This window comes from Vigna radiata, chromosome 9, assembly GCF_000741045.1.
Source record: "Vigna radiata var. radiata cultivar VC1973A chromosome 9, Vradiata_ver6, whole genome shotgun sequence".
In the NCBI taxonomy this organism is placed as follows: Eukaryota; Viridiplantae; Streptophyta; class Magnoliopsida; order Fabales; family Fabaceae; genus Vigna; species Vigna radiata.
In genome coordinates, this window is record NC_028359.1 from 6,483,067 (window position 1) to 6,499,480 (window position 16,414).

General features: G+C 31.2%; 1 protein-coding gene across 3 annotated transcripts; it reads right to left on the bottom strand.

Annotated features, from left to right (window-relative positions):
* Positions 1–476: 476 nt before the first annotated feature.
* LOC106774229 lies at positions 477–12,726 on the bottom strand. 3 transcript variants are annotated; one of them, XM_022786049.1, is made up of 6 exons: positions 12,656–12,726; positions 11,326–12,050; positions 10,475–10,533; positions 6,175–6,303; positions 4,873–5,008; positions 477–849 (listed from the first exon to the last, which is right to left on the bottom strand). In XM_022786049.1, the coding sequence occupies exons 2-6, from the start codon at positions 12,025–12,027 to the stop codon at positions 532–534; spliced, it is 1,344 nt and encodes a 447-aa protein (XP_022641770.1). In that variant the 5' UTR covers positions 12,028–12,050; positions 12,656–12,726; the 3' UTR covers positions 477–531. The 3 variants fall into 3 exon arrangements, with proteins under 3 accessions (XP_022641770.1, XP_022641769.1, XP_022641771.1); XM_022786048.1 differs by lacking the exon at positions 12,656–12,726 and adding an exon at positions 12,437–12,649; XM_022786050.1 differs by lacking the exon at positions 12,656–12,726 and having other exon boundaries at positions 4,873–5,024; positions 6,175–6,269; positions 11,326–12,649.
* Positions 12,727–16,414: the final 3,688 nt, after the last annotated feature.

A 16,414-nucleotide genomic window follows, 5' to 3' on the forward strand; every position in this document is an offset into this window, starting at 1 on the left:
ATCTTAATTAAGGAGTGTAACTCATAGTTTTTAATATATTTAATTAGAGTATGTAATGATAATTGTTTTGATTCACTCTCTTCATTTTTGGAATAAAGTTATAATTCATTTAGATACTTTTTTTTTTCATAAACACTTTCTAAAAGGAAAAAGAAAATAAAACAATCTTTTTTTATAAATTATAACTGGCTGATAAAAAATTCATTTATTATTTCCTTATTAATTTTCTTTCTTAGAAAGACTAATTGAAAATGTTTTTGTGATGATACCATTATTGAATAATCTTACATCCTCTTTTTTTAAGGAAAAGTAATATGAAAAGTGAAACCTTCATACCTGTTAATCCAAAATTTAAAAATAGGTTTTCAAAAAGATTAATTTATAATGAAGGTTTTATATTTCAAATTGACTAATCCAAAACTTAAGAAAAGCATAAACTGGTATTGCTGAGATTGAGGAAGAAATAATCACAGATATGAACCAAAGAAGAAACAAATAGTGCTTTATTAAGCTTAGGTAGGGAGAAATAATTCATGGAGGTGTCTTTTTGAACACCATATGACCTGAATCATCCACATCAAACAATCGTCCAACAAATTCATTCCAACTTTGTGTTCGTTTCTTATGAAACAAGGAAGAACCTTCACTTGATCTTCCAGAATCCTCTCCAACATCAGTTTCATGAAATGTTCCATATGATGAAGGGGAGTATGCCTGTGGAATATCCAAAGCAACTGCTCTCTGAAGGGCTGCATGGTACTCTTCACTGTGTTCTCGAGCTATGGATTCATGTCTCTCCATTTTCTGCTTTGCTGGAATCTCCATATGCTCGTCTTTGTCTCGCATTAACTGATGCAAGAAATACAATGGATTATATGAAAGACATACCATTTTAGTATGGATAGATGAGAATGCACATGAGATCACAGAAAATATCATATATCAGATAACAACAACATCAGCAAAAGGCTTAGTTTAAAGTTCACATGGGATTAATTCTAGGAAAATAATGGACTATGTTTTTCTTTCCAAAATCTGATAAAAAAATTATCTCTCTGAATACCCAGTTAGTTTAAAAAGAGATCAACTAACAAATATCTACAGAATACAGTCACCAGTATCTGTAGAAAGAAACACACTTACCCACACTAACAAAAGGAAAAATGCTTACTAATAAAGATGTGATACTTCAAGAATGACTGCACTGAAACATTTACAATGTGGTTTTCTAAAATTTCTTAATGAATTGCTATTTGTCAATACATTAGAATGCATATGGTATCATAAGAACGCTAGTAGAAAACGTTGGCAGCATCATAATATCTCTACAAGTGAAAGTAAACTGTTAAGAAATAAAAACTACTTATGAAAATAATTTTTCTTATTTTAAATATACACATAAGATACTAAATTTATAATAAAAAAAAATGAGTTAAACTCAAAATACAAATAAAAATAATAACAAACTAACTAAAAATAAAAATAAGAGATATATCTAAGATATAATATATCTACCATAAACAATTATAAATAGATATGGGATTAAGTGTATGGAAACTTTTTGATTAATGCAAAATTTATAAATAAAACCAAATTAAAGATATGGGATTAAGTGGTTACATTGTTAATATTGAATATTCAATTTTATTAGACAGGAAAAATTAAATAGATAAATTTTTTAAAATAAAGGAATAAATCATAGAGATAAAGGATTCCAATAAAACAATTAATCTCTTTTAATATTATATATATATATATATATATATATATATATATATATATATATAATGTTTAAAATCAAATTAAAATTAACTAGAATAAGATAATAATAATAATAATAAAATTCAATTTATCTAATAAAAGAAAAATATCTTCAATTTAATATAGTTTATCAAAATTAAAAATTTAAATTGGAAATCAAAGTCAAATTAAGCAACAGGGTTTGAAAGGAATAAAAAGTTATAAATAAAATTAGTATTTTTAATTCCATCCCACAATTCATACCAAGCTCAGGTAAAGTAGGAGGTTGTGATAGGCTTTAAATAATTGATGTAAGGCTTGTTGAAACCTCATACATGGATCACTCGTGACAAATTATGCGTTGATGTACATGGCTTGAGTACAATGATCAATAAGACAGAGTCAGTGCTTTGAAGCCTGAATGTAATATCAAAAGAGCAAGGACGGCATATATCAATATTATTTGTCACCCTTATTTCTTTAATACTACATTCAGGCGTCAATCCGCAGGTAAAAGAGGTTACATGTCTGCTTATCCTAACACGTTCTGATCATCATCCTATCTTATTTAAAACTTTTTGCATGTTGTCTGCTTATCCTAACAAGTTCTGATCATCATCCTATCTTATTTAAAACTTTCAGTAAGGAAGGTTTTCATTTGTCATCCTTTAAGTTCCTTTCTATGTGAATACAACATCCTGATTGCAGAAGAGTGATTGAAGAAGCCTGGAATATAATATGCACTGGTTTTCTTATGTCCATTCTCATCAAAAGCTCAAGGAAGTTAAGACTAGAATTAAAATTTGGAATAGGAATGTTTTTGACAATGTACACAATAAAGTTGAAGAAGCATCCACAAAGCTCCAGCAGATTCCAACCAAAATTGAGAAAAATAAATTATGATGAGGATCTTATTCAACAGGAGAAAAATCTATCATTAATTTACACACAACTTAATCAAGGGGAGTTTTGGAGGGAAAATCAAGAACAAAATTGCTTGCTGAAGGAGATGGGAACACCAAATACTTTCACTGCAAGGCCACTATTAGAGCTACTACGAACAATATATGCTTTTTAAAGCACAATAATACTATGCTTTAAAAAAAATGACATGTTGTCAAACATTTTCAGAAATTTCTTATTGTTTCTCACAGGCGTTCTGATGATTATAGTATCACTAATGTCATACCCAGGCTTTTAACTGATGTTGAAGTTGTTCTCTTGTTCAACAACCTAGCTGCTGGAAGTAAAACAAAATTGTCTTCAATCCCTCATCTGACACTGCTCCTGGTTCAGATGGTTTTTCCGGTGCATTTTACAAATTTTTTTGGGTATTATACAATATGATACTTTAAATTATTATAAATAAAGGATTTACATGCGTGATTAGACACATAACTCACAATAGAAAAACTGTAATGCTCTAAGTTCTGTTTTGCAGGTTTTCAGGAATTGATGAATTCTTATTAATTATAATTCCAACCAAATTATCCTAATACCTAAAGAACCCTGTGCAAATGTAATTGGAATTTTAAGACCAATAGCTTTGGCTAATTTCAAATATAAGATTATTTCTAATATTCTTTCTGATAGATTAGCTTTGGTTAAAGGGAACCTCATCTCTCCCTAGCAAAAAGATCCGTTCCTGGAAGAAGTATCACTGACTGCATAGGCACAGTTTCAGAGTCCATAAATTTATGGACAGGAAGTGCTCTTCTGGAAACATTGCTCTCAAGATTAATATTACAAAAGCTTTTGACACCATTGATTGGAACATCGTAATAGTTGTTCTAAAAGCCTATGGTTTCCATTTCCATTACATTTTTTGTAATTGGATTCTTTTAATTTTAAATTTTGCTAAATTATCTGTGTCAATCAATTGCAGGCTGAATGGTTTCTTTTCATGCTCTATAGGTGGGTGGGTGTGGGTGTGCAGGTGGGAGGGTGGGATTTTAGGCTTCAAGAGCTGAGATCATGGGTTTTTCGCAAAATTTATAAATGAAAATTCAGTTTCTGAAGCTGAACTCCTGGGTGCTATTCAGGCTATTGATATCGCTATTCCAAAAGGTTGGAGAGCACTGTGGTTGGAGATGGATTCCTTGCTTACTGTGAAAGCTTTGTCTGATAGTTTAGTTTCTAGGAAATTAAGGAATAGATGGTAATGTTTTGGATTCTATTAAATGGTATACAGTTCAGATTTTCACACACTTATAGGGAGGGAAAATAGGTTTGGGGATAGTTTAGCTGTTTATGGTCTTAGAATTTTAGCTTTTACCGGGTGGGATGGAGTACCTCCTTCTATTGTCTCTAATTTTTGTAGATTTGGTCTCCCACATTAGATATTTTCTTAGTGGGTTTTGGTTTGATCCCCCATTTCTGTATTTTTTAATTGTATTAAGAATACTGCACATGACTGTTACAGGTTGTTAACCTGGTTTGGATTGCAGCCTGTAAGGTGATGCAATAATATCCACTCCTTTGATTAAACAACATATATCTATGACTGGATTGGGTAAATAAGTTAGTCCAACTGTCCAAGAGTGGGTAGTTAAGTTTGATATACAGAATATTGGTACTTTTACTAGTCTTTAGAGGTGGTGAACACCATGATACATCATGTGGGGTCATGTGGGGTTATAGGAAAAGGTAATAAATAAAAAACTATGGGATTTAAACTCTAGTACAAAGGGACGTATAGGAAAGAAGAAAGTGGGGTTAAACTCTAACAATGGGCCAGTTCGGTTAAATATAAATAAGTGTTTCAAAATGAGATTTTTTTTTTTTTTAAAAAATCACTTATTTAAGAAAATATTTGCCTCTTAAAAAAGACTACTTGTTTTAAAACATCAGATTAGAGAAACAAAAAAAAAACGAAGCAAAAATTTGCTTATTTTATTAAAAATCTTTTTAAATAAAAAAGCACAAACAAACTCACCCAATTTCATGAGTGCTTAACAGCACAAGTAGGACAGGAATCACCTTTTAAGAAAAAGTTGCACTGCTATGATGAATCATTGAATATAAGCCAGGTTTTGGAAAATTATTAAAGCACAAGTCGCAGACAACTACGGACTTTATATATACTGTTTTGGTAGACAACTCTGTTATTATTGAAAAAATCTTATTGCTTACACTGAGTGCCCGTCGGGATTCTCTCTCTATCCAAATGATGGCATGATCAGAAGTTGCATTGCAAGAAAGAACTAAATGCTCAAACCTCCCATCAACAGGTACTGCTGTCCTAACAACAGGTGGAAATCTTCCCATCCTGCAACCAGAAGAGACTATAATCCTAATTATTACTGCATACAAATAACATTCTGCTCTTCTAATTTGATCACTTTATCCTTTAAGAATACATAAAAGTAGATTAAAAGAACCTTTTAAACGTAAATGTAGATATGAAACCATGAGTCATACTTCGGAAGACTCAGAAGTCAAATGCAATAAATCATATTCTAGAAACATGAGATATTAGCATGAGCGGGCACACACACATGTGCACACAGAATACCTGTATTGAATCTTGAGTACTGACAATACATTTACAACATTCTATTGAAAATTTATCTCTCGACGAAAATTACAAAGTGCAACTTTTGTTGTCTTACACACATGAACAACCTTACACAGTTGCTAGATTTTGTATTTACAAGATTTTGTAAATTTTGTAGAATGTTGTGAATACCTTAGCAATATACATTTGTATTATATTATGTCCAACTCTATAGGAATGAGAAAAAATGAAAGGGAAAGTAGGATGAGAGAAGGTTTAATACATAAAGGCCTGCTTCTCAACTCAATCAGAGGCAACACATGCATTACTATATCCAATGTTCTAGCTTCTTCATGTTTGAGCTGGCATTCTATTGGAGTAGGTCCTTATAAACTTCTAGGGCTTGACACTTACTGGTAGTTCATAATATTTTAATACCAATTTGCATAAAAGTCATATGGTTTATTGGAGAACAAAATAAAAATAAGGTAAATTTACTTGCAGCTGTGAAAAACTTTTCAGGGAAAACCCCATGCATATGGACTGTGTTAACTCAATGCCTTATTAATAAGGCATTCAATTATGCATATATAGTCTGTTTAGTTTTTATTTTACGATATATAAACTCTTGTATCTTTCTTAAAGAATAATAAAGAAAGAATGTTATTCAGTTTTTCTTTTTTTCCAATTACAATATGCCTCAATAGAATTTAAAGGATAAAATCAATTCCTTGACTACAATCACTATATTCCTCCAAAATTAGTTCACTCACTACTATGTTGGATAATGTTCAAAATGAAAATGCATGATTTTACTTTGCATAGTGACCATAGTAAGGCCAGTGAGAAGTCTTCCTTTAATTAGAGGGAGCTCAATAAGATGCCACAGCTATGAGATAAATAAATGTTAAGTAAAATTTAAGAGTATCATACTTTACCTAAATGGTTTTCGCTCCACAATGTGATAGAGCCGACCAGGTGCATATAGACGCCTTGGATCTCTGAGCTTCTTCTCCTCCAATGTGCAGGTATCCTTTAAGCACATTATACACAATAAACAGGGCCAACTGCCAAGAACGGATAACATTCACTGTAATCCATTTTAACAGCCAGAGCTTCACTGTACTAATCCAATGCATATGCATGAAAAGTTGAAAAACTTATACTGTTCTGGTCAGTATTATGAATTTATTATATCATATGCTTCTTACAACAAGTCCCAAAAGCTCTAAATAAATACATTACAGGAGCAGAGAATTCATGGAGAAAATAAATATCCCAAGTTGGAATCAGACACAAATTCGGGAAGAAAAAACTGTTTTTCCTCCAAGAGAAGTCTTAAGCTGATGATCAATAGGTAACTTAAAGATAGCCAACAAGTGAAAATCTTGAAAAAGCAGGTAGTTACTAGTAGAGGTTTCAACATGTTAAGGACTAACTTCTAAAGAGCTTAAACCAGCCAGATTTAAGTTCAAGTATGAGTTCTGTCTCTAACATGTCCCCCTTATACACATAAGCCTTTCAGCTTGAAGCACAGATGAAGCTTAGGCCCCACACATCCTGTGCTGAAATTCAGTTTGATTATGCATCCTTGGTTTTGAAACCATCTCAACTTTTCCCATGAATTTAAGCCATAAGGTGTAGGCAAAGAATGGTTTTGTGTCTCTCACAAAAAGGTATTCCCCTAATTATCCTACGAAAAGATTCTTCCTCTATCAAACTTGATAATAATGGAAACCGAAAAAAGTAGGAGACCAGGTGTTTGATTCTCTGATTTGAATAAATAATTTTAACTTTCAATTATTCCCCAACTGAAAGCACATTCGAATCCCTCCAAACTGTTAGCCCTGCTGGCTTCATGAAATTAGTCTTTGATGTCTTAAATAAACATCAGGACAATCTAAATACCCTAGAAGTGTGCTTGGATGGAGATTTTTAGAAGGTTAATTAACTTTTTAGAGAATTTGAAATACTCAATGAGAAAATATGTTGTCTTGGTAAAGAAATTTAAAAGAAATAGAAATTCTAGAAATTTATGAGTAATTTAACTAAAAATTTTAGAATTTTAAATTCAACATAAAATTTAAAAATTTGAATTTCTTAATATTATCTCCTGTCTCACATTTGTGTCTATTCTCTTCATACTTCCACCTCAACTGTGATGATATGTGTGCTACATGCAATGTATTTGATGATTCCAACCAATATTGTTAGCTGATCAAGACATGCAAGGACAGAAGGAGTGAAGATTTTGGAGTGATGAAGATCTCAAGTCAAGGATGGCTGTAGTGTGTCTCACATAATTGTTTCTAGCTTAAATTTTGTTGTAAGTTCTTTTTGTGCCTTGATTTGTTCATATTTCAAGTGAGAAAGCTTTTAAAAGGAGTATGGAGCCCTTTGTGGTTTGCAGTTAAGTCTTAATAGATTAAAATGAGTTTTTAATCTATTAAAATGTTCTTAGATTTATTCGATCAGCTTTGAAGAGCATTTCAATAAATGGAAATTATGAATTAATCTATTAAACTCGCTTAAAACCCAAAGTTGAACATTTGGCAGTGTTGTAATCTGTTAGGTTTCCAATCAAGAAAACTAATCAAGACTCACTCACTCAACCCAGAAAAGCACCAGAATTCTGAATAATCTCGATGTATTATTAGGTAGTAGAAGAATACAAGAGTAGTAGCAATGATGAGGAGCCTAACCTCCCCCCAACTGGAAATACAATCCTGTTCAGAATACACCAAACGTTCCAAAGATCCCTTCTACAACTAACACTCTTCTATTTATACAGCCTAACTCCGCTCCCTGTCTAACTGCCAGCAACAGTTAGAGAACTACCCTCTCCCCTTCTAACTGCCAGAAACAGTTAGAGACTAACGTTTCCTTCTCCTCTCATATACTAATAACCTCCTATCATAATCAATTAAAAGTGCTTACTTCTCAAGTCATTTCAAACCCATTCTTGTTTAATTGCCGAGAGGCTTCTAAGCTGTGTTTTAATCGATTAAAACAATCAGGTTCTGAAATCTTTATATCTCCCTCATTTCAAAATCAAATTACACAAAATCAACTGCATTCTTTCTGAAAACACTTTGTCTACTAAGAGAGACCGAGACTCGAGTAATACAATTCTTCTTGGAGACATCTTGCTTGAATTTTGTGATAAATACCTTGGCACCAGAAGAACATTTGAGTGATCAGCTGACTTTGTAGCTTTTTTTCTGTGCTTAAACTTTTTTAGTTGAAATTGAATTGTTTTTCTGGTAAGGGTGCGAACTTGGATAGGATTTCCAAGTTGTTCTTGTGATAGGGTGTCACAAGAGGATGAACTATAAAGTCTTGTAGAGTTCAAGACAACAGTTCTTGGGGTTTCTTTCTTGTTTTTAAAGTGCTTGCAAAACTAAAAAGTTTAGAGGATAAGTTTGGCTGGAGTGTCTGAACAATTGGCTGTAGCTACGATTATTGTGTGAATAAGCATACATCTGGTTTTTCTTTTCTCTCTCTATCTTCTACACTTGATAATTGTAAATTTTCTTGTTCTTTTGCAATCAATCATCTTTATACATTAATTTTTGTCTGCTGCTTTCTTGTTCAATAAATTTGATAAAGCAATTGATCTTTCTCTTCAAAAATTGGTGATAGTTCAATTCACACTCCCCTCTTGATCTCAGTCCTATAATTCTAACAAACTCGACCCCATTTGAGGTTGGGGCATAGTCAGTTTATCCTCAACTAGAATGTCGTTCACTCAGCCTCACTCAATGCATCCTCAACTCGACCTCGATTTTGTGACAAATGTCAAGTGGGTTTCTTTAAGGCAGATGTTGATCGGGATCATTTTTCAGATGACATTGCCAAAGTTGTTTTTCACCAATGTAAGCTAATGTTATTTCTTAGACGATGTTAACTAGGATTTTCTTGGTCCACATTAACAATGTCTTTTGACAAATGTCAAACAATTTTTTTCACTGATGTTTTGATAAAATCTAGAGGAGGTAAACATAATTAAGTTTTCTTTGTAATTTTTATTATAGTTTTTAATTAGGCTTAATTGTCACAATGGAAGACTGAAAATCACGAGAGAAGGTAAAGCATCATTTTCTCATGGTAGGAAATAGTGACGCATATAGTGGGAACTAAAGACAACACTAGTGGGACTTAATTGATGATGAACAATAGACTACTTAGTGGAAATTAAGGTGAAATTTAGCCGACCTTATTATGGTTGTCAAGAGTGACACGTAATTTAGCCTATAAAAACATGTGTTGTAATGTAATGGGAGATGTATCAATTGTGAAAGAAAATTAGGTTTCTTCTTTGTGAGAACTTTATAAAGCTATGAGTAATAAAAACCCAAGTATGGATCTTATAAGACTAATTTGCAACAATCAACCTTAAGACTTATCACTACCCTTCTTATCTTTTTCTTGAATGTGAGTTAATATTCATTCCCAAACTAAATATAAAAATGGCCCGTCCATTCATTTTCTCGTCACACTAATTGGAGTTATTTTCAGTGGATATCATAGTTGTTTATCAACATCTCTCAGTTGACATTAACCAAGAAAATTATCTTTTTGCCAATGTAAGTTAAAGTTTTTCAATTGATGGGGTATTTTTAGTTGACATTGTTAGGATTACTTTTCCAATGACTCAAGCCAAATTTAGTTCTCAATCAACATTGGTCAGTATTTTCTGGGCCAACATTGGGGAGGCTTTTTTCAGTTGATGTCAACTAGTTTTTTTTAGTTGATGTTTATTGGTATTATTATTTGATCGATGTCAACAAGAGTTGTTTTCCTATCAATGACACTACTGTTATTTATTGCCCAAAATCGGTCAGAATTTTTTCTTCTGTAGATTGAGGAAACTTTTGGTCAATCTTAAGTAGGACTATTTTCAACCAATAGCAATCAAAAAGTTGGTCAAAAAATAACTTCAACCAACGAGAGCAAAAAGATAGCTTTGACCAATGTCACATTTGTGACCAACATTGACAAAAAAACATTTGAATAAAATTTTGTATTTGGTGATAATTAAAATACTCTAATCAAACAAAAATAAAAATTCAACAAATTTGAATTGTTTTATTCAACCAAAACATTTGAAAAATGAAGAAATTTGAACTAAAATTAATTCAAATTCAATGTATTTTAATTTCCTTGAACTTGTGAAATTCTCTATCCTAACACAACGTAAGGAGGAAGGGGATGGAGGAAAATATGAAGTTTTTTTACCATAAAAGTGATTTGAAGACATCTTCCAAAGCAGCAGTCGTCCGAGGTAAAAAATCATCCTGGTTTGTCAAAGTAAAGCATAGAAAATTAGTGCATAGAACTAATAAATTGATAAATAAAAATAATAATTGAATAAACATCCCCATCAGAAAAACAATTATTATATTAATTCTGTGGAGCACACATTCATCTAATTGATGAAATTTCTCAAAGCATTTTATCATCGATCACTATATTTTTCTGGATGCACAATTTTCTTTTTTCTCTCACAAACAAATTCTGCTTAACAAATTGTATGAGTATTCATTCTCAAATTTCAACACTGCAAATCGTTACTGCTTTAATCATTTGAAATCAGCATATCAAATTCACAGAGTATGTCAATCCTAACAATTAATACAAGCTCATCAATTATCTAGGATCTAGTTATACAAATATATCTTCCAAACATGAAATAAATTCGCAACACCAATTCAGGGAAAATCACTTACTAATTGTTAGACATGCAAATATAGATGTATTATAAAATCCATCAACACTTAACACCAGAAAGAAATCCAGGTAGACCCTTATGTTACTACATCACTAAGAGAAGCATGTTTACTTCCACCACACTTAACACACTTAAGAGTTGTCAAATCATCTTGTTTTTTTCAGTAGATCCTCCCTTTAATAATGTGTACAAACAAGAATTCAGAGGCTTCACTCACAACCTAAATGAATATGTAGATTTCATGCATATGATATCTTGATAAAGATTAACAAAAAAATTTGTCCTTTTAAACAAGACTACAATAAATAAATCAGTCATGTTGTTGTACTAAGTTCATATCAGAAGGAGACAGTCCAACCTGGAGTACAACAGAATTGATCACATCTGCATATCTTACAGCCAAGTTGAGAGACATACACCGAGGAGAAGCTATTGCAAAGCATCTTATCTTGTTTCTCGGTATACCCAATTTGTCTCGATTATGAACTGCTAGCATTGTCAACAATGCCACCACCCCAGCCCCTAGAGAATGCCCTGTAAATATTAACATATAAGTTGGATTTTCTGCCACTAGCTTCCTAAGAACCTCATATTCTGCATCAAAAACCCATCCAGCTGCCTTCAATAACCCATTATGAACATAACCACCATGAAATTCAGCCTGTCCCAGCTTATTATCAAGCAAAACAACATAATCACTTTCCTTTGCTAAATTGAGTCCACTAACAGCTAGTATGATTTCAGCATGATCATGATCAAGGTATATCATGTATGGTGTAACACGGCCTTGGTTATCGCCGTAGTCCTTCCGTAAGATAACCCAATCAGGATTAATGCCATAACCTCCTTCGGGAGCCCATTGAGGGTTACGAATATCATCTTCGTAGACAGCTAAGATTAGCCGACAGATCCGAGGAACAGGCTCAAATTCTTGTGCAGTAGCCAGCCCCCAATTTTCACTCTCATAGCCTGCACTGTACAGACATTTTTTCCATGCCCAACGAGCACAGGCCAGACAATAAACACACTCAATGACAGGAAGCCCACACAAAAATGACATCAATGCCTATGTTTTATGCATATCTACAAAAACTTCCACAGCAAAATATTAATTCATACGCCTAAAAAATATGATAGTTCATACAAATGACATCAATGGCTATATTTAATGGATATTCACAAACATTACATGGCAAAACAATAGTCCTCACATAAAAATCATTCAAAACAAACAAGAAACTAAAACCTATGCCACTAGGGTTTGATCAGGCAGTGATCAACAGAATCAACTCTACATATCATTCCTAAAATGAATACTGAAAGCTTGAGTGAGACTATCACTATGCCTTCATAGATGAACAAAGACGGAAGCTACATACAAATCTAAGTTAAATTGAAGATGCACATGAATAAACTAAAAATGTGAACTTCATGCTGAATTAGAGTTCATAAACCGTTTTCAAGTGTACCCAGTTTGGGAGAGTTGGTAAAATCCAACAAATTCAGTTTACACAAAGCGTGAACTGAAGAATTGTTTTGGGAGGAAAAATAAAGCATTCGATGGATTTGGTTGGAGATGGAATTGAAGAAGTGAATGAAGATTAGAGAAACAGATGAAAGGAAACAGAGCGAAAGAAAAAGGAAAGAGCGAAAGGAATTATATGAGAGTGAGAGTAAGACAAACATACCTGCCACATAGTCAAAACGTTGAAGGGTGGGTTTTCAGAATATGCTCACTCGAATCATTCTTTTTCACAGTCTTAAGAGATTTAAGAATGTATTAAGGTAATGAAATTAAGTTAAGTTTAACTTCATTGGAGTTCAAAAATAAACCATATACTATAATTTTTTAATCAATTTAAATTTGAGATTAATTTTAATTTTAATAAAAAATATCAACCTCTAATAAAAAATTGAAAATTAATTAGAGTACTCTAACGGAGTAACCAAGTCTGATCCAACCCGGTCCACTACGGATTGGTTACTTAGTAACTCAACCTAACTGAGCTCATTTATTAGTGAATCACAAAAATTTGAACCTGCTCGACCCACCACAGGTTGGTGGATCAACGGGTTGGCTCATTGGCTTACTTAATTAATTTTGAAAATATGAAACTTAAATAATTTTTTCAAGAAAAAAAAAATAAATATATTTTCATAAAATTAAAATTTTATAAAATAAAATTAGATAGATGGGTTAGTAGGCCAATCCAGTCCACCACAGGTTCAACCCAACCCGACTCAAAATTCAAAATTCAATTTTTTCAAAACCAACCTGACTCGAACCTGTGATGGGTTGAATTGTCCCGCGAGTTATGATCCATTTTGACAATTCTAATTCTAACATAAAAATAGTATATTTCTGTATAGTTCTTTTAGTAAAAAAAAATATGATTTTTAACTTTCTTTTATATAAATAATTGCATATACATTGTTTTTCTTTAAATATAATAAATATGTGTTCTGATCAAATAAAAGAATTTAATGAATATGATGTGCAAAGCATCCAATAAAAATTTATCATATGGTCATATTATTTTATTAATTGATATGATATGAAAATACCATAATTTCTATCAAAAGTTTATATTAAATATGTATGCGACATGATGAATATAGATTGAAGTTTAATATATGATATTATATAGCTCCATGCAGCACACGTGTGACGGTTTTCTCTTTGAAAATTAAATATTCGAAAAATTATAAAACGAATTTTGAATATTAACTTGAATTTTTCTTGTGGTTTTATGATGTTAACATTCTAGTTAAATTGGTTGAAGTTCCCTTTTACTAAACGCTATATTCAAATGCTGAGATGGAATTTTATCCTTTGCCATACATTCTTTCACACATCATTTTAATTTATTAGGTTTGACTCAATTTTAACTGAGGTGAAGTCCAATTTTACATATTCATATTTAAACTTTACTTGTTTTTCGATGCAAGATCAATATAGTAATTATATATATAAATTAATTATTATTTATTTTATTTTTTAAAATCAACTCTAACTTTTTACAATGTTTTCACTATTTATTTTCACCTAATATGAACTATTTCACTTTTCATTATATTTTTTCACATTCCATTCTTTCATATTTCATCCATACATGTATAACGTTTTTTTTCTTAGACAATACGATGAAATAACATATAAACATATATTAAGTTGTATTATATATATATATATATATATATATATATATATATATATATATATCATAAATTATGGATTTAAACTGATACAGTCATACCGAGAAAAAGACATCTCTTAATAACGTAAACTAATAATGAATAATATCAATGAAAATATAGTTTAAAAAGAGAAATCAACCTCAATACATTCACTCAATTCATACCCTAATAATTTAAAAACTATTTTTAATGTTAAAGTGCTTCCAAATCAAACTTTAACAAATAAACAAATATATGATTTCCAATATCATAAACAAATGTATACTAAAGATACAATTTCAAAATCATACATATTTATTCATATATACATATGATAATCCAAATACAAGTAAGTTCACACACATGTACATAATACATACATTAATATATAAATATTAACTCTCCTTTAAAAACCAACAAAAAAATCCAAATAAGTATATAAGGATAAAACCCTACGTCAACATTATTTTAATTTGTCACTGTATCAAAGTTTTTACAAAACAATGGAAACAATTGTTTTATGTCTTTTATATCTCATATTCAAATACTTATAATATCTTCTATGATAAAAAAAAAATAGGTAATAATATTTTTTATAACTTGAGTCATTGTAACTAGAGTTAAATATGTTTTTAATCTTTGAATTTTTATGTAAAATTAAAATTCGTTCTTATTCATAATTTTGAATTCTTTAAACTTTTAAAAAGAATATATAATCTTTTATTCAATTATATTTAATTTTTAAAATAATAAATCTCAAAATATAGCAAAAAATATATAATACTCATCACATATTTAATATAAAAGATAAGTTAAAGAAATGATTATAAAGTATTATTTATAGTCATCCAAAATAACTATAAATTTAAAATTTTATACAAAGTAATTAAACCAAAATTATCTACAAGAGCTAGTCTAAGCAAACTAAGTATCTCCAGCTCCTTCGTCCAAAGCCTACTCTAAAGAGACTTCATCTCCCTTTACTCATACCCACCAGATAACAAAGAGAGAAAGCCACAAAACATACAAGCACAACAAAAACAAGGGTAAGCTAGTTTACAAACAACTAATGATATTTTTATATATAACCATTTAACATTGTACATAAGACAAACATATCACAACACAATCACCAAACACTTAATGGAAGACACTACTATGAATGGACTGTCTGGACTTAGAATGAATGACGAGCTATGGCGAGTTGTGCACTTGTGATGACTTCTACTATGCAAAGCCATTGTCAACGAGTTTCACCCTACCACACTCACAAGGTTAGTCTATTTCGTGCCTTGTATCATACTGGAAGCACCCAAGATTAAGTACACTGTTAGGATAAACCTCAAAACTGAGCTTCTTGCATTCAAACTAATGATACTTGACATTACACAAAAAATTCCACCCTGGAACTCACATTCACAACTTTGTAAACCTTTGAAACCATGCACATATATCCATTTACTTTCTCATTATATATCAACATATAAGAGCATTAATCATACTTTAAAAGACCATAAACAACCAACAAACTAATTGGAAAACACTTAAAACATAAGCATATGAATGCACGAAGCGGCGTCCAGGCACCAAGAAACAGGTGCTCAATGCCCCAAAATAAAGAGTTAGCACTCAAGCGCTAGAAAGCTGACGCTAAGTGTCTGAAAACAGCGAGATATTGCCTATGTCCTGGGAAGCTAGTGCTCAGCACCTTGGTGTAAGACCCGGGAAAAGTAGGGGTTTAAGAAATAAAGTTTTGTTAAGACTTGAGTATGTTCTTTTAAGAGTTGTTATGTTTAATAAGGTGTTGTGTGTGAATATTTGTGTTAGACCATAAGTATGTTATTTATTTAATGTTATTATTAATAAAATGTAACACATGATTAATATGTCGATAATTGCGTGATTGATGTTTGTGTGTATGTGATATTATTAATGGGATGTGTTGACTTGTTAATAGAAGGATGAGGTAGGATTAAATGAGTATGGGTTCAATTATAGGGAGAATGGAAGTTAAAGGAAACCTTTGTTTTAATTGTATTTTTGCTTAGGGACAAAATGATTTTTTACATTTATTTAATTGGTGTAGAAATTAAATTATGGGGGTGTAGAAAGTAAAGAAAGAGAAATAAATATGCATAATGAGATGTGGTCTACACAACTCTTAAATTAATTGGTGGGGTTTGGTATTTTAAAAATAGATAAAATAAGATAAAGATAGAAATAAAGAAGATAAAAAGAAGAAAAGGAAAAACTAGGGTTACACATTCTAA

Coding starts and splice junctions, on each gene's coding strand:
- LOC106774229 (XM_022786049.1), bottom strand. CDS start 12,027: ATGTCATTTTTGTGTGGGCTTCCTGTCATTGAGTGTGTTTATTGTCTG. Junction 10,534..11,325: donor TCAATTCTGTTGTACTCCAG/GTTGGACTGTCT, acceptor TTGACAAACCAG/GATGATTTTTTACCTCGGAC. Junction 6,304..10,474: donor GTCTTCAAATCACTTTTATG/GTAAAAAAACTT, acceptor CGTTCTTGGCAG/TTGGCCCTGTTTATTGTGTA.